Below are 19,286 nucleotides of genomic sequence, written 5' to 3'. Positions count from 1 at the left end.
TGATAAGCTGATCAACAAGAATATGACATATTGCGAACATATGGTGAAGATTGAACGGTTGATACTTCTGGAAAGATGAAAATAGAAAGAAAAGAGATGAAATCTCATAAAAGGATAGAATAAAAAGAACAAAATTGATCAAAGAACAATCAAATCCCGAACAAAACAAAAGAATGATCAAAGAAAATGATTAGATGAAGATGATAAAACCGGCAAAAGGAGAGAAACCGATTGAGACAAAAAGCAGGACTAAGAACCTTACTTTGATACCATGTAATCATTGGAAACGATGATGCAGGAAGAAAAGAAGAAATGAAGTAGGGAAGAAAATTTTATTATATCATAATGAAAGATTACACATACAAGAAATAAACAAACTATATATACACTACACATACACGACGCGTATGTTATACGGCGTGTAAGTTGCATACCGTTTAACATATACGACGTATATGTGTTCTCAAACACAAAGCGTATAACATATACGCTCACAAGAACATAGTTGCAATTAAAGATAATGAATTCCTTATACAAAGACATGCAAGTAGTATTTTAGTTTCGTTATTAAAGTGCCCACATGAGAAAAAATGACTTGAAGATTAAAATGATGATTGGTGACAATTTCAAGGCCATCATAAAGTTTATAGATTAAACACACAACATAAAATAAATTTGGTTTGCTATACACACTTATATAAATATAATACGCGTCAGATTCAGTAGATCTTAATACAATTGTAAGCTACCAACAATCGTAGTCTAAGTATTTTGTGACAATTAAGTATGCTCACAAAAGGTTGAAACTTAATTCATCCAAACCAAGCTAACAGTCAGCTTAGGCGGTGGTTAAGAATAAACCAGTTAGGTTTTAACTTTTAAGATTACTTTCGAAAAATCAGGGTTTACGCTTCAGTTTGGAACCCGAAGTAAGCCAAACCTGTTGAGTCATTAAGAAAACAAAAAAAATACAATCCATTGAACTTTAATAAAAATAAACATCTTTTCACCTATACAAATAAAGCAAGTATAATACGTATAAAGAGCCAGTCTTAACTGGCAAACGGGATCACTTATAGGTGGTCCGGAACAACCAAGTGACCAACCCACATGATTTGTTTTGGTTTCTCCCAAGGCCGTAGTTTGTCTCACAACCGGTTGAATCTTACTGTAAAAATAGACATCCAGTGGCGAAACTTGGACTAAGCGGACTCAAAATGTATACAAAATTTCACAAATGCGGGGGGCTGGGCTCAGAATTTCGACAGAAAACGGCTACATTTAAACTACGTATAAAAAATTTCAAACTAAAACGGGTAAATTTACAGTGCTGCGTAAAAAACAGGAGGGTCGGGGCCACCCCGGGCCCTAAGTAAACTTCGCCTATGTAGACACCCCTAAATTAAGAATATTGGTGTAGGCGGAGTTTCCATTTTAAGCGAAGTTCCAGCCCTACAAAATATGCTTGGGCTATGCCAGCCCAATTCCAGTTCTCTGTTTTCGTACCTAGCCTCCCAGTTCCAATTTTCAGTTTCCATCAAACTTGAAGAAGAAAAATGAAACCTTGATATTATTGTGATTTAAACTTTATACAAGAGTTTAATTGAAAATGAACAAGTCATTAAGAAATCCTAAATGAACGCATGGGTTTTAATCTGTTTACTAAAATTTACATATAGAGACGAATTTTAAATCAATGGTAAGGTTTCTATTATGTCATGAGTTCCGGTCATAAAAACAACCTCACCCTGAGCTCCATGTATGAGGAAGTCTTGTGCACCGGGATTGTCCTTTGTTTTTAGTGTGCACATGAAAGAAAAGTTAAAATGGGTGACAATTTCCGCATAAACTTCTTCTAACTAACAAGTCAGCATGTCATACATAATAATAAAATTTCAAGGTTTACTATATTATTATTTCGTTCTTTTCATTCTTTCACTACTCTGCTCCCAAAAAAAATATAAAATAAAATAAAATTGGAGAGATTTGTTCTTGCTATACTCTTATAAATAATTAACCTGATTATAACTTACTAACAATCTTAATCAAACATATATTGTTTTTGATAATCAAACATTCAATGATTCAAAGTTCAAGCACCCCTACCCTAAACTATAGGTGTACATATAAGGTATTTTTAGAAACCGGAACTAGGTAGGAACTTGTTATGGTCAACAAAAGTCAAGAACCGGGTCAGGTATGAACCGGTTCCGTGTATGGTCGGGTATTTGACCGGGTTTTTATCGGGTTTTCCGGGTACTATTTTTCTTAGGAACTGAAAGCTAGTTTGTTTCCGGGGTATGAACCGGTTCCAAGTTGTGTCCTGAATCAGGAGTTTTGCCCAATAATTAGGGCTGTAAACGAACCGAACGAACACGAACAAGGCCTTGTTCATGTTCGTTCGTTAAGTAAATAATGTGTTCATGAACGGTTCACGAACACTTACCGAATGAGATTTTATGTTCGTGTTCGTTCATTAAGGAAATTAATGTGTTCATGAACGGTTCACGAACACAAACAAACACAAATAAAATCGGCAGAGCCTAGAGATTGAGACCGACGTATTCATCAATGTGAATAATGAAAGCCTGTAAACGAATCGAATGAACACGAACAAGGGCATGTTCGTGTTCATTCATTTAACTTTAAAAGAACACGGACACTTAATCGAACAAATATTTATGTTCATGTTCGTTTATTTAAAAATGGACATTTGTGTTTGTTTGTTTAAAATCTAAACTTACATAACTGAACAAAGATAAACGAACATGTACGAACAAACGTAAATGAACACAAATAATAATTAACAAAAAATACAATTTGGGCCACAGCAGCCCAATCCCACTCTTCCATTTCCGATGGTCGGCCGACCTGCACACTACACAGCAGACCAAACCATCCGATGCAGTCTTTCACGGCCACAATCACAACTCTATTAACCCTTTCTCATCGGCGATGTCTAATCCAATGCCCCTTTGACATATCACATCAACAACAATGCGATTAACGTTGTTCAACCATCCCCCAATCACCATTTCCAATTTCCAATCATTCCCCAGGTACTCTTCATTCCCAAAACCCAATACCCAGATCGAAACACTCATGTCAGTCTCTCTCTGGTTCGTTAAAGTCGTATGCACACTACATGTTCGACGAAATGCCCCAATGAAAAAACCTCATGTTTTCGATTACTTTGGCAAGAATTTAAATCCCGAAACTGCTTTTTATGTTGTTCACCATATGGATACAAAATTGAATAACCCCAGATTGGCTCTCGGGTTTTTTCGGTATACTAAAAATATGTTGAATCTTGTTCACTCTGTTGAAACGTATGGGCTTTTGTTAAGGTCGTTTTGTCGAACCGGTGCTCTTGACTTAGCAGAATCAGTACTTGATTTGATGACCGCTGACGGGTTGATTCCAGATAGTCAGCTTTTAGGGTTTGTGATTGCATCATTTGTGAATGCCGGTAGATTTGAAGTGGCAAAAGAGTTGATTATAAATCATGCGAAAAATAGTGTAGAAAAGAAGGGGGTCATTAGTTGTTTTGTGGTTAACAAACTTTTGAGCTTGTTAGTGAAGAATAATCAAGTGGATGAAGCGGTTGATATGTTTGAAAACGTTATTTTAGGATCTAAGTTATATCATTCTGATTCTTATACTTTTAACATAGTCATCTCGGGTTTGTGCAAGACTAATAATGTCGATAAAGCGCACGCGCTACTAAACAAAGTGCGTTCACCAGACGTTGTAACGTTTACTTCAGTTATATCAGGGTACTGCAAGCTTGGTAAAATGGATGATGTGTTAGTCTTGTTTAATTCCATGATGGGTCATGGAATTAAACCCAACACCATTACATTTAACGTCATAATCGATGGTTTTGCGAAGACAGGGAATATGGGTTCGTTGGTAAACATATATGAGAAAATGGTTAGTTTTAATTGTACTCCGGATGTTATCACGCTCACATCAATTATTGATGGTTATTGTCGAGCGGGAAACATGCACGAAGCGTTAAAGATTTGGGATGAGATGGGTAGAAGAAATTTGCATCCGAACATATACACGTTTAACATTTTAATTCATGGTTTATGTAACGAAAATAGATTAAACGAGGCGCGTGATGTTTTAAGACAGTTGGGGAAACGAGATGATATAATTTGTAAAGCGTTTGTTTACAACCCTGTGATTGATGGTTTTTGTAAAGCTGGTGATGTGGACAAGGCGAATATTATTGTAAAAGAAATGGAGGAAAAAAGATGCAAACTTGATAAGATAACGTTTACTATTTTAATAATCGGGCATTGTATGAAAGGGCGAATGTTGGAAGCAATAAGTCTTTTTGACAAGATGATAATAGTTGGTTGTGTTCCTGATTCTTTTACCGTGAATTCGTTGGTGTCGCGTCTTATAAAAGCTGGGATGGCCAAAGAAGCATTTGAAATAAGGAAAGCTGCATCGGGCGTGCGTGTCCCACAAACGGATGTATCATATAGTAAAAGAGTTGATATCCCTGTGGCTGTGTAACTATGTGGCATGCAGATGAGCGGGGGCTTAGATCAGGTGCTTGTGTTATATGTATACATGATGCATAATTTATTTGGTTGTCATTTATTAGTTGTTAAATCTAGTAGCAGTGTTAGTAATCCATAACATTTTAGAAGCGGTGACTTAATTTTTGATAAGTTTTTTTTATAATTTTTTTATTATTTATTTGTTTATTTATTATTATTATTATTATTATTATTATTATTATTATTATTTTGTAAAATAGCATAAGTTGACATTTTTTGTTTGCATTAAATTTCTTGCATTAGACCATTCTTGATTATGTATCTGACAGTATACACTATATATGATTAAAGTATTCAACTAAACTTATATATATACGTATGTGTGTGTGTGTGTGTGTGTGTGTGTGTTTGTGTGTAATATGTTTAAATCTTGACATTAGACAATTAGCTTAGGTATCTGACAGTATACTGTATACATGATTAAAGTATCCAACTAAACTTAATATATGTATGTATGCATGCATAAGATGTTTAAATCTTTACGTTAGACTAGTGGCGGATCTAGACGGAAATCTTAGGGGTAACGTTTAAAAATTTTTTTTATCGTATTTCATACAATGTAAATGGAATTTTTTTCTTACCGTATTTCATACAATAACCGAATTTTTACCATATTTCATATAATAACTTTTTTTAACTTGTTGTTAGACATATATCATCATTTTATTGGAATTTTCCGTTTAAAAATATTGCTAATAAGACGTTATCGTTTCATCTTCCAGATTCCCTAACTTTTAGAAAAAACAACATTTAAACCCTAAATCCCTAATAAAGTCTGTTTTACGTTGTCCAAATATCCAATAAACCATAATCAATCATTCAAATATTCAATTGCCAATAAAGGAATCCAAATTAACAATTTGTATAAACAAATTAACAATTACAATTTTAGATAAAAATGGAAGAATACCTAAACTGAACACTACTGTGGAAGAGGGACTGAGGGAACACCGGTCGTCGGCGACTCGGCTACAACGTGGAGGCCTGGTTTCTAGAGGAGGGCAGCATGGGGTGGAAGCAACGTGGGTAGACAATAGCTGAATGAAACTTTCTTTTGTTAAAGTCTGGTCTAGTCCAAGCGTCCAAGCGTAAGGGAACAACGAACAATGATTTTATTTGGTATGGGCTTTAATTTGGTTGGACTTTAAACTTTAATCGGGTTTTAATTGGTTTTAGCTTTTAGTTTGGTTGAGCTTTAAACAAATAGGGGTAATGCTATATTTTTTCAGGAGTAGCGAAATACGATAACCGACTAAATAAAAAATATTTTGCACTACCGACGGAAATTTGAGGGGTAGCGGATGTTACCCCTGCTTAGTATCTATGTCCGCCCCTGCGTTAGACAGTAATTATCTTAAGCTATCTGCATGGCCAACCTGAAGAATCCTTGAGATCTTGACCCTTACATGCTCTGGGAATTAAGGATATCGTTTTTGCTTTTTATCTTTTTTGTTTTAGTTTCATGGAGGAGATTCCTGTGTGCACATGAAATATTTCTGTTACTACACATTTTAAGAATCATAAAAACTTTTCATTATCATCTTTTAGCTACTTATGAGATATTTCTGTTAATGATTTTGGCTTGTTATACGCCCTACTTGCGGTGCGCACATATAATGTATATATGTGTGAACCCTTGGGTGGGCAAAAGTAAAATTTCACTAATTTTGACGTTATTTTACTAATCACGTGAAAATAACGTTAAGAGTGGCGGAAGGTTAATCAGGCATCATGTGGTGGCGTTGATAGCCGAAAGACAAGGGCACATGCACCAATCAGCCGGTGTCCCGATGATTGAGTGTTATGTGTCTTATGTCCAAGGCTTGATTCAAAACTACTATCGAGCCGGGGGTCTCACCGGAAGCAGCCTCTCTATCCCTATGGGATAGAGGTAAGGCTGTCTACATCTTACCCTCCTCAGACCCTACCATAGCATTGCTATTGGTGGGATATACTGAGTACGATGATGATGATGATGATGATGATGATGATGATGATTTTGGCTTGTTATGCGATTTGCATTTATCCAAAGTTTTGTTTTGCCCTTTTTAGGGATGTAAAATTCTGTTTATTAAGTATGAGTTCAGCTTGATTTGTTTATTATTCATTAGTGTATTTGTTTACATTTATATATATTTTGTATATATTATTTACACATAATCTAATGTATATCATTTAGTTATTTTTATCATAATTTTATACATAATAATTATTATTACATGATATATATTGAATAAAAATTATATAAGTAATAGGCTTGCGAGCCAGCTCGAGCTTGATAAACGATGTCGAGCCCAGGCTCGTGTATTAAAAAAGCTTATTTTTGGCTCAAGGCGCTTGAACAGCAAGACCCCAAAATAAGCAAGGCTTATAACATAAAAAATACTATTTTAAGGGGTTTTATAAATGTTTTAAGCTTCTTTAGGGCTAGGTTAGGCTATTTTTCGATCTCGTTGATCTTTTTAGGGTGGATTATTTTATTTTTATTTTTGAAGGAAATAATGAATCGTATGGTTACGTATGTTGAAGAAAAGGGTATTGTTAGCAGCATTGAGAGATCAAGGTTTACAGTTATATTAAATACATGCAATAGAAATAGCAAAACAACAACCTAACTTTTTAATTATATACTAATTTAAAAATTACATAGCTTGTATCGTTGCAGTTTTGAATAAATGATTAAAATGTTATATGCACATAATACATATCCGTAGGCCGAATTTCAACCTGTTTGACTTATTTCTTTTATAGCTCCTTTTTTTTTCTCGGTATTATCCCTTATTAAATTAATGAATAAAGTGTTTACATAACAGGAATTTCACTGAACATTCTACATTAGCGATATTAGAGAACCTGTCGAGTATTCTGAAGCGACGAACAGATTTTGAAGGATGCCATGCCATCAAATTACCAGTGAGTCTAATTATTTTCATGCATTGCAATATAAAAATGAATTTATATTATCGTTTAACGTTTAGAATTTGGAGGGTAACTTTGTAAGTGCTTTTGCAGTGAGGAAGAGATGCTGAAGAAGCTTGGTGACCAAATGAATGATTGCCACCATTGCAACTTTCTGTTTAAGTGCAGGTATTTTTCTACCATACACACACATACACATACACACATGTTGTGCGTATGTGTGTGTGTATGTGCGTGTGTGTGTATATATGCAAGTTTGAATCACCTGATGTTTATATATTGTTTGATGCAATGATTATAGGATTATGATTTTAGATGCTGTTTAAATCACCTGTTTATGGTTTTATACATATTTTCTGTTTCTGATTTTATACCTAATTTACATAACTAACAAGCGAAAGGATAGACGGATATAATGATTTTATATACTTTATATCTGTTGTTACCTTGGTTTAAAATGCGTGATGTGCTCCGATGCGTTTTTATCAACAAATACCAAATAAGAGACTAAAAAAAGAAAATCTATGTACCAACAACTATATTTGATGTGCAAACAAAATAAGTCTTTTAACTCTATCTGTACAAGTACTCTACGCATAAAGTAGAAGTAACCTATAGCGCATCAGACAACATCGCACATTATGCGATTTCTTCATCGCATCATGTGCATCGCCCATGAATATTGACTTATGCCTAATTTTATTATTTATAACTGTGATTTTTATGTTTAGGTGTGTTGCAAGTACGCTTGTAATTGTGATTACAAGTGTTTTTATGCTCAAATATTTAACAATATAAATTGTTATGTATAATTAATTCTTTCTAGTAGTTTTATTAATTTTCGGTTATGTATAATCTAGGATTCATGGTGGGATGGCGTCTAAAGACAAGATTTATTGCGGTGGCAGAGGCACATAACTTCGATAAGTCGCTTTTGGGCGCATAGCTTTGATAAAGTCGGTTTTGAACAATCTACCAGCCCGTCTATTTGAGGCTGATTAATAACTGGAAAATATAAGATTAAATATTGAGTGAAGCAATGCCATTTTTTAAGGTTGGGAACAGCTACTCAATCCTAAGGCTGCTGGTATCCCTTCATCATCAATTTTGTTTGTTGTTTTATATAAATTCAAGTTAGTTTTTTTTTTCTTTTTAATTTTTTTTTGTTTTTAAAGTAATACAAAAATAGAGAGTGATGAAGATGGGTTTCACCCTGCTATCAAATTTTTTTTTTCTAGGCTTGAAACTTTATAATTTTTTTTAAGTAAAAGATATTATCTGAAAGTGACTTTGGTATTTTTAAGTAATAAAGGAAGTATTTAAGATGGGTTGAACCTGGCTATCAAAATTTGTGGGTCTGCATGTTTTCTTGGTTTAATTTTTTTTTTGTTCTCTTATATACCCTCAAAAGATATAAGTAATATTATATATATTCGATCAAGATAGATATGAATATGTAAATATCGCTTTTTTGAATCCTTATTTCTCTGCACTTAGTTTTATATAGGCTATGTGGTGGCATGGTCTGGCCTTGCCTGGCAACGAACCAAGCGTGAAATCTCGTGTCTGCATGGTGTGTTCCATACGTGTAGTCTAACTGCGTGGATGTTACAATGGCCCAATCCGACACCGTATCTGAGACCCAACCCAAACTGGTTGTTAAAAAGGGTAAAAGCTTGAATAAATCCGCAACCGTCAAAAAGCCCCCCCCCCCCCTCCTTTTTTTTCTCGAGGAAGAGGGGTTAACCTTATCGCTCCTACGATTAGCTCAGCTCAAAATACCAAGAAATGTGGACCACAATGTCCAGGTTTTGTGGTATTCATAAAGTGTAAAATATTCAATCACTGCAAAAGCGGAAAAAACGATCGTTACATCAGAAACCAAGCACCTAAAAGGTACCTCAAAGGAACATGACAAACTTTTGAACTCATATACATTTGGGATATGTTGACATAATTCAAAGTGGGCGCTGGTACCTAAATGCTTCAACTAAGTTGGACGTTTTAAAAAGGTGTTGGCTTCAAATTTTACGGACCCTAAAAGCAAATCATATATGTACTGGAAAACATGGGTGTGACCGCACCCCATCGTTCCAACCTAGATAGGTATATGAAGAAACCATCACCCAAGCATCCTAAAACTGGGCAAACTGTCCCGTTAGGGATGCCCTAACCTTGTAACATAAGATATAGACACAACTAATATTTTGGAAGTGGAAGAGAAAGAGTATGGATGCTAAATTTTAATAATAAGTGTATTTGTTATGATTTTTTTTTAAATATTAATGTTATAAACATGGAAATCGGTATAGTTTTATATTATGTTGGGATTTGTATTTTTATAAAGTTTTAAGGAAAAAAAACCATATATAAGATAAGCCAAATTATTTTACAAAGTGTGACAAAAATGGGAAGGATTAGAAGAATTTATGATCACACAAAAAACTTTTCAAACAAATTAATAAAAGAAATGATAGCTCAAAATATAAGTCAAAAAACAAAAAAATGTAAAAAAAAACTAAAATGTTTCCCCCGTCTTCCTCGTTCGAAAAAAAGAAAGAAAAAAATAACACAATGTTAAAGAAAAAAGATCATTGTGTCATTTTATTTATCATTGTGTTTTTTTTAAATTTATTTTCGTAATTGAGTTTGTTTTTTTTCCTTGACATCTTGTCTCCTTGATATTGTGTTATATTACTCAACATTGGGTTATATTTGGCTCGGCATTGTGTTATATTTTGCGATCTATTATGTATATTTTTATTTATCATTGTGTTTTTTTGCTTATCTTCGTCATGGTGTATTTTTTCCTCAACATATGTTTTTTTTTGAACAAGAAAGATGGGCGGAAATATTTTAGTTTTTTTAATTATATTGAGTTATGATTTTTCTTTGAATTTTTTAAATGATTTTTTTAATTAGCTAATTTAGATAATAAAAAATAAAGAAAATATTAATAGTTTTAAATGTTTATTATATAAAAATGGATTTTAAAATCTCATTGATATCGATAACGGTTGAATTACAAGTTTGATAATTGAATAATAAAGAGGTTGGTCCAAGGAGTTTCCTACCAAGACTGCACAAAACCTTGCTTCCTTAAATTCTGAAAGCTACTAGCAAACAATTATTCAAATTGTTCTTATTTTTAGAATTAGAAGATTAGATTTTTCCTTTTCCTGAAAGAAACAGGATAAAACATATGCAACATTATGTTGTTGATGTGGGGTTAAACCATGTGCCATGTTAGGGTGAGTGTAGGAAATGGGGTGATGAGGGGCGATTTTGAGGTGGAACAACCCCCCTCCCCCGACGATAAAAGGGGCGAGGTGTTTTTGTCGCTGGACAATGGTGAAGAATATTATTATTTTAATTTTTTAACGTTGAAACGGTCATAAATTTAATACACACACACACACACATATCTGGTCTTCTTCTCCAATTTCATCTCCAACAACATCAACATTTCATACAAAAATAAATCTATTCTCCAAAAAAAGCTACAAAAATGAATCCTAGAAACAACCAGGCCCATCCATTCCTTACTTTCGGGCAATTCCATGCTTCACAAAACCAACCGAATCAATCGAACGTAAACTTTCCATGGTTCCCCAACACTGGAAACCAACCGAACCTAAACTATCAATTTTCTTTTCCCTACCTGAACTTAAACATGTACGCCAACTTCCTCAACCCCCAAAACCCCATGCCGATGTTTGGCTCTAGTCAACCAGAGCCGGTGCCGGACCTACATGAGCCTCCGGTTCAACCCAAAAGGCGGCCCGTAAACACAAAAAGAAGCAACCGGGGGAGCCGGCGGCGCTACGTGAGCAATACAAGCCATGGACGAAGGATGAGTAACTAGCTCTCACAAAAGCTTGGATCGCCATTTTGGAGGATCCCGACGTTGGTAAGTTATTAACATTAAGTATTATTTAACTTTATTAAGTATTTATCTAAAACTAATATTAATTGTGAATATAATTTTAATTGTAGCAAACTTTCAAGCCGTCGGTATATTTTGGATGAAAATATTCAAAGCTTGGATCGACCTAACGGGCAAACCGGAAGAATATTAGGGTAAAGAAGCGGTTCAAGCTCATTGGAAGGTCATCAATCAAGATTGCCAAAAATATGCCGGGATATACAACCAATTGAGTGGACCCGGTTGTCATAGCAGGCAAAACGATACCAACATCCAATCTCGAGTGTTAAATGACTTTCGAACTCAAGGATAACCGGAAGGGCGGCAAGGAAAGCCGTTTAAGCATTTAAGTTCTTGGGAGAAACTTCGGGTTTGCCCGAAATGGAAAGGGGCACGCACCGTTCCGGTCGCTTGATGATCCGGCCCATCACCTCGAACTACAAAAAAGTAGAAGACCTTGTCTTTGACAAATCCGAGCACACCCGCAACACCTTCTGGTGGTCGTAACTACAACCTCGTTGACGAGGATGACATGGTTAATTTAGACGACGACGACGTACAAGAGTTGGATCGACACCGCCGAAGAGGAAGAAAAAAGAATACGAAAAATGTGGAGGGTTTGTCGTCATCACGAGCCGATGTGGGGGACCAACGAAGAAATCGAACATCTAAACGAGATGTTTGGTCGTTTCAAAACCCATACTGTGGAACGTAGCACTACCTTCCAACAAACCAATCAAACCAACGAATGACTTGCTAGTCTATATGAATTGCGGCAAATGGGACGAGACTACGAGTTCGTCGTCACAAACGGATTTAACGAAGAGGCCGCATTATTGAAAGAACGACGAGTACAAAAAAATGCGCGAATATTATGGTCTTTAGTTTTATGTTTTTTTTTGTTATGTATTTTTTTAGGTATTTCTTTTTGTAATTTTAGTGTATTTTTCTATTATTTAATTTAATTAGTTTTATTTGTTTAATTTGATTATAAAAAGAAAATAAAAAAAAAGATGACTGTGCGTCACCTGGCAACAAAACGATTACACCCATAAATCAAAAATTCCTTCTATGCTGACTGAGCGTCACATGTCAAAAGTCGTCCCATACGCATAGCCTTAGTCCAAATAGAAAATCATCCCCTTTAGCGTCAGGTTTGATGTGACTTGTTCACAAATAGAAATTCTCAGGCCCCGTTTCATTCATAATATTTCCTGAAACTAGAATTGAAAATATTGAAATTAAGTAAGTTTAAAAACATGTTTAATAAGTTAATAAAGGAATTTCAATTGTAATTCGTTCTAAGCAATTCTCCCAGACCCATATTGCTAAAAATATTTTTAAACTCAGGACCAAGGCAATTGAATCCCAGTCACACGATTTTAACATTTAATCACTTGCATGATGAAATCTTCAAACCCCCAAGGAATTCATAAAAAAGGCTCGATCGCAAATAAAACCACACTTTTCTTCTATAGCCGTCAATTGAAGAAGTAGCAAATTCAAACGCAGATTATCTTGGTCTTGGTTCCGATTATCAGATGATATTTGTCTTTGGTACTACCAAACAAACCAAAGCGCATAATCGTTATTGATATGTCTTGAGAATATGTTTCTAGTTTGCCCAAATCAACAAGTATTCATTAACTTTGTTCATATATACAGTATTGACAATAATGAAACATGATCAGGGTTCATCATCAGTTTTGCCGTGTACCAATCGAATTCCTCATTCGCTTGGAATTTAGGTCTCCTTAACAAATTTGTTATAAACTAAAGAGATTATAATTTTTATAAGAATTAATTCAAGATACTTCAAATTCTAATACTCTTTAAACATTGCAATACATTGACAAACATTTTATGAATCAAACAGTCTCTCAACAATACTTCTGATAGCATCATGCTAGAAATGGTATAAGTATGTGCTTCTCTTATACCCATGCATCCTAAGAAATGATAAATTATAATGCATGGTCTAAACCTATAAAAAAAATATTTAAGTTAAAGTGTTTATTTTGGATATCCATGATTATTATGATTTTTAAAACCCAAATATAAAATTTTTATTATAAAAGCCATGATCATGAAGAATAACTTATGAACATGTATGAATATTCAAGGTAAAATCAAAACAAAAGCTATAAAATACATGAAATCGTAAATGCTCTCAAGTTTAAGAAAATAATGTATTGAGGTGTGAAAATGATGGAGGATTAGTCTTTTTTTATAATTTAATTGTAGAGTTGGTATGTTTATAAAATTTACTAAATTTAATCATGTTTGATGTAATTAAAAACAAAAATTAAAATGGTTTAAGGGGTTTTCAAAGCGTTTTAACCATTTCAATAAATTGTATTAATTAAAACATTAACTGTTTTTTATTAGTTAAATACAACAACAATAACAACAACAACGACGACGACACTGACAACAACGACGACGACAACAACAACAACAATTCTAGTGATTTGCATGTGAAAAGTACATGAATAAATAATCATGATTAAGGATGTTTTAAAGGTGCATGCAATACAACAAGGGTGATGAAAAATAAAATTGTATAGAAATGATCACGGGATTTGTAAAAGCAACGCATAATATTAATAAATGAATTGACAAATAAAAGACCAATCTCATTAAAGATCAAGAACGGGTCGGGTTTCAGAAACAGATTTCGACGAATGTCACAATATTCACAACTTTTGAAAATTTCATCCAGAAATTAAATACAAACAAAATTAAGGAAAAGAAACAAACCATATGGAATCGTAAGAAATAAAAGAAAATATAAAATAACACAGATTTTCGAATGATCCGAAAAACACTTCAATCAAGAAATTTAATGTCGCACCCCGACTAGCAAATGCGAAAGCGTAAAACAGGAATGTAACAGACACCTCTGGTATCAACCATATTGTTTATAAAGAGACATACAACTACTTTACATTATATTACATCGTTCTACCTTTGATTACACACTAGGTGGTACAATTACAACCGACCTTTTATATTATATATATCTTACTATTACATTTGCTTCTATTCACACACCATCAACCACACTTTGTAAACGTAGCACGTCACCAAGTTATTCCAATTTGGTATACCTGAAAAGCAGTTTAAAACGGGTCAACTACAAAAGTTGGTGAGTTTCACGAGTTTCAAGAAAACAGTTACGCGTAATCACAAGTCATCACTTGTAGGTATATTTATAAGTATGTATGTAAATGATGTAATTATGCTAACCTACAATGAAGCATTGACTGTTCATTCGTGCTGCGTGCATCCATTTCCCACTCACAATCAACCACTGTGGCCCCTTTTCCGCCCACAATATGCCCCAAGTAGCTATGTCTAACACTACATAGAGTGTTTATATAACTATGGTCATGTGCAAATGTAAGACCCTGAAAACCCGGGATTCCTAAAGTTGGTAATCATATCCAAAATTCTCAAAAGTTTAAAACTAAACAGTTCATTTCATTAAATTAAGTTTAGAGTAATAAGCAGCGGAAAATGTTAAGTATTAAAAACCCCAAAACGGGGACATGTGCCCAAAACCAAAAATAAAATAAAATATTCTTTTTATTTGGAAGTTCTCGACTAGGAATGCCTTTAACCGTCCGAGTAGTATCAAGCACGTACAAGCGATAATCTCTAGTCCTCAACCTGAAAATCAAACTAACATACACACAAAGTCAGCTTGAACTGAGTGAGTTCAAGTTTTAGTAAACAAAATTCATAAATCATTCCAAAGGTTATAGGTATAAAACAGTATAGGTCATAATAGGCAAATGAATAAATAAATAAATAATTAATCACCAAATAATATATTCACGGTCGAACACGCGTACAGGCCTCCCCATTAAGAACCCGAGCAACATATTTGGCCCGAACGCGGTAAGACCTAAGCACGTGACACAAGCCTCCACAACACGGGATTTAAGAAAACGCCCTAGGATTTAAGAACCCGAGTAATATATCACGGGATTTAAGAACCCGAGTAATATATTTGACCCGGTCACAGTTTAGCAATGACGGCCTCCCCACCACGAGATTTAAGAACCCGAGTAATATATTCTCGGGATTTAAGAACCCGAGTAATACATTTGACCCGTCTTAATGATGATTATACAACACGGGCCTCCCCACCACGGGATTTAAGAACCCGTCCCGGGATTTAAGAACCCGAGTAATATATTTGACCCGGTCATAATCACCATGCACACACACATCAGTAGGCCTACTCACGTATATCTTAGTCATAAAGAACTAAATAACATTAATAATTGTAGGCTATAGAGTAATATGCATATAAGTTCGTCCAAAATATGAACTAAATTAAGTAGGTCTACTCGTATTCAATTAATACTAGGCCTAATAACATCCTCGAGCCTAAACCATAAACAACATATATAACCATTAAGGAATTTATGACCAAAACGACTCCAAAACATCCTAAGGCATAGAATGCAATCCACACCTAGTTCCATAAATGTACAAATAATAATAAGGCTATGAAATGCCATCCAAATAGTTTTAACGAGTAAAATCGAGTAATATTGGTAATAGAGTGTGTATGCTAGCCCAAATCGTAAAAAGAGTTAAAAGGGGCATTATGAACTCACCTGACACGAGGCACACAAATAGCAATGGGCTAGAGAACCCTGAAGTACTCCCACAAATCAAACGTTTGTCAGATTACACATAATGATTACTAACAAAACCGTACTGACTCGCTTATCCTATGAGGCGTTCTAACATGATTTGATCGACCTAAAGCCTCAACAATACCAATTCCAATTACATCAGCCTCCGAGGCCTTGTATTTACCAAAACCACGCTTAGTTAATTCCAGGGACAAAGGATTTCCAAACCACACCCGAAAGTTGTTAATTGTATCGAATACGCGCATTAACGAGTGGTTTATGCACTTAGCAACCAACTCAGCCCCGTGTGGACCAAATTTAGTATAATTACAGCCAACAAGTCTACACGACACTACACGAGTTGAATGGTCAGCAATTTGTTTGTACAACGCATAAACTACCAATTAAACGCGAATTTGCGTTGTACCGACTCGTTTGAGCAATCGACAACCAATTCAGCCCCATTAACATAAACATTAAGTTTTTCACAGCCCGTATAACATACCGAGGCTACAAACTCTGAATTGGTTGTTAATCCACTCAAACAACGCGCTAAACGCAACAATCAACAAACTAGACAACCGAAATCTTAGTTTTCAATCTATCGACAATTGACTAACCAAATGAGCTTCATTGCTCACGATACTAAAGCATGATACATATGACATACCTAGGAAGATGAAGGAGCAAAAATCTCAAACAGCCCCGGAAAGAACACAATTGGATAGCCACCGGTTAAGCCTAAAACGAATGAATCGATCAATAACGAAGCTAATATGCAGATATTAGCATGGAAAGATATTTGATTACATAGGAAAATCATAGAAATAAATTATGAAAATTTTACCAGAGTTGTATAAATGTCTTAGGTTTCTAAAAATATTTTTGTTATATTTTTCCAGTGTATACAAAAATCATAAAAATTCCTCCAACACAGAAAGGCACGTGCAACTATTTTAGTGTGCAACAAAAGTGTTTTATTTGTTTAAAAATCAATCCCAAACCAAATTAAACGATTCCAATTGGGTTGGAATCCTAACTCAAAATTTTAAGTTCCAGAAGTGGAATCAACCAATTTGGACTTGTCAAAAAAAGGTTATGATTCCGGGAAGACAGACCAGAATTCGACTCCCCGCATCAACTTTGATACATGTTTTTATAAAATCATAAAATTACAAATTACACCTTTCTGGAAACTAGACTCAAAGTAGAACATTATGGAAACAAGAATTGTTAAAAAACAACGAATTATCATCGAGTTACAGACCGAACAATAAACGAGTACGAATCTGTCAGCAAACTGTTATCAACAAAATTCAAACTTTAACACGATTATGACGTCTCTAGGGTTCAATAAACGGTTTAATGGTGAAACGACTATCCTTGATGTAATGCTAACCTTGAATTAGTCGGGAAATGGCTGGAATGGAGTTGGAGTGGCTCAAAAATCGATGAGGGGGCTGCAATAGAGGTACCGATCGAACATAATGGAGAGAAGGGAGTGTTAGGGTTATGACATAATATATTTACATTTAGGCCCTCCAACTTGCAAAATGTGATGTCTTGTTTCAAAGGTTAATTAACATGACTTTCGAGAATAACTAGAAGGTCCTTTAAGATGCTAGATCGGGTCTCGGATAAAATACAAACTCTACAAGGTTTGAATCGTTTTAACAAAAATTTACGGGCGTTACAGCAAACGGGTTAAAGTCTCAGCAACCGTGCCGGCTCCGTTTGGGTTTGTTAAACCAATAGTACTATTCACAAGCCACCGGCTCGAAGATAATTACTGTGTTAGTGGAGACTTTCAAGTGTTAGCACTTAGATAATTCACATTAATACATGTTCAGGTATGTATATGTAATTAAACATGTTTTTCACCCCAAAAGTTCGTAAAGCTGTTTAAAGAGAGGGGTCATGAAACTCACAGTTTAGTAGAAATCCGGTATAGAGGTACAATGTAAGCTTGCAGTTTGTTTTGACTCGTTCACTAGTCCCTATAATGAATATTATAATAATATTAATATTTTAATATTATTATAATCTCAATACTAAACTAGGCTGTATATCTAATCTGGGTATAGCTGTTACGCCTAGAAAGTGTCAATAGTCTTAGATTGTGATGTTGTTCAATGTCTTATACTTAAAACCGAACTTGGCTCAGTTTCCCCATTTCACCAGCTGGGCCAAGTTGTTCGTTTACGCGTTTAGAGAACAGTTATGGGGATGTAAACTTGGGTAAATGTGTTGGTTGATAAAATGATTAAGTTATAAAGAAAGATCACAAATTAGGGGTCTGGATTCGCTACGGGACTCATTTCCGTTTATTTAGTTTGGTTTGGAGAAAAACGCGTACAATTCACCCAAATTGTCTGGATTTCTCACAAAAAGTTCGTTTTTACTTAATTAACCAAAAAGTATGATTTTTGATTACTCTTGATGTTCTGATATTCCAACAGGTTCGTTAATCACAAACTCGACGGTTTTTATCAGAATTGGATTTGTTTACGATTCAAATTAGCATAATTAATTATCCGTTTATCATTGAGCTATGAAAATTTTGCAACTTATCAATTAAAATATGTAGATTTTTATAAAAATATTTCTGGAATTATTTACTGATTTATTAATTTATAAAAAATCATTTTATATGCTATATTTAACCCAAAAATCGTCCGTTTATACCAACGATTTCCGAAAAATCTGCCAAAATTCTTGAGTAATCAAAATATTTCCTAAAAAAATCTGTCAAAATTACAGAAGCTAAAAACCTTGTCAAATATCCTTTTCGAGCAAAACACAACTATGAAAACTCGAATAAACGTGAATCCACAAAACATATTTAGGCTTTTCCAAATGACCCCAAATTTCATATATGATCATATTATGCCAAATATGAGTTCCCCACAAAATTGCATAATTTTCAAGCATTTTAAGTATTTTTCTCAAATAAACGCCCCAAATCGGTAATAAATTCACCAAATATTATTCTGATGGTCTAAATATTACCAAATTTGGACAGTGACTCAATCATATTGTCCCTGATGTCCATGCAACATTTTATAACCTAAAAACACGCACATCACAACCTTATCCTAAACAACACGTAGTCAAGCAATTCGACTTTACCTTTACGGCTTTCGCCCGTTTTCGCTCTCCTAATCCAATTTCCGGGTTCTTGTGCTTTTATATAAGATAAGTGAAGGTCCTATA

The 19,286-nt window shown here is 34.4% G+C and overlaps 1 protein-coding gene across 1 annotated transcript; it reads left to right on the top strand.

Moving 5' to 3' along the window:
* The first annotated feature begins 3,165 nt into the window (after nucleotides 1-3,165).
* On the top strand, nucleotides 3,166-4,561 carry LOC143587487 (uncharacterized). The gene has a single exon (XM_077068766.1). It carries the CDS (start codon nucleotides 3,166-3,168, stop codon nucleotides 4,528-4,530), a length of 1,365 nt encoding a protein of 454 aa, XP_076924881.1. The 3' UTR covers nucleotides 4,531-4,561.
* Nucleotides 4,562-19,286: the final 14,725 nt, after the last annotated feature.

Source organism: Bidens hawaiensis, unplaced genomic scaffold, assembly GCF_021521415.1.
Source record: "Bidens hawaiensis isolate Kalapana, Puna unplaced genomic scaffold, B.hawaiensis_p1.1 tig00035531_1, whole genome shotgun sequence".
Lineage (NCBI taxonomy): Eukaryota > Viridiplantae > Streptophyta > Magnoliopsida > Asterales > Asteraceae > Bidens > Bidens hawaiensis.
The sequence above is the reverse complement of the archived record's forward strand: the minus strand, read 5'-3'. Positions and strand labels throughout refer to the sequence as shown.

Excerpts from the sequence above, each read along its gene's own strand:
- LOC143587487 (XM_077068766.1), top strand. The coding sequence starts at position 3,166 with ATGAAAAAACCTCATGTTTTCGATTACTTTGGCAAGAATTTAAATCCC.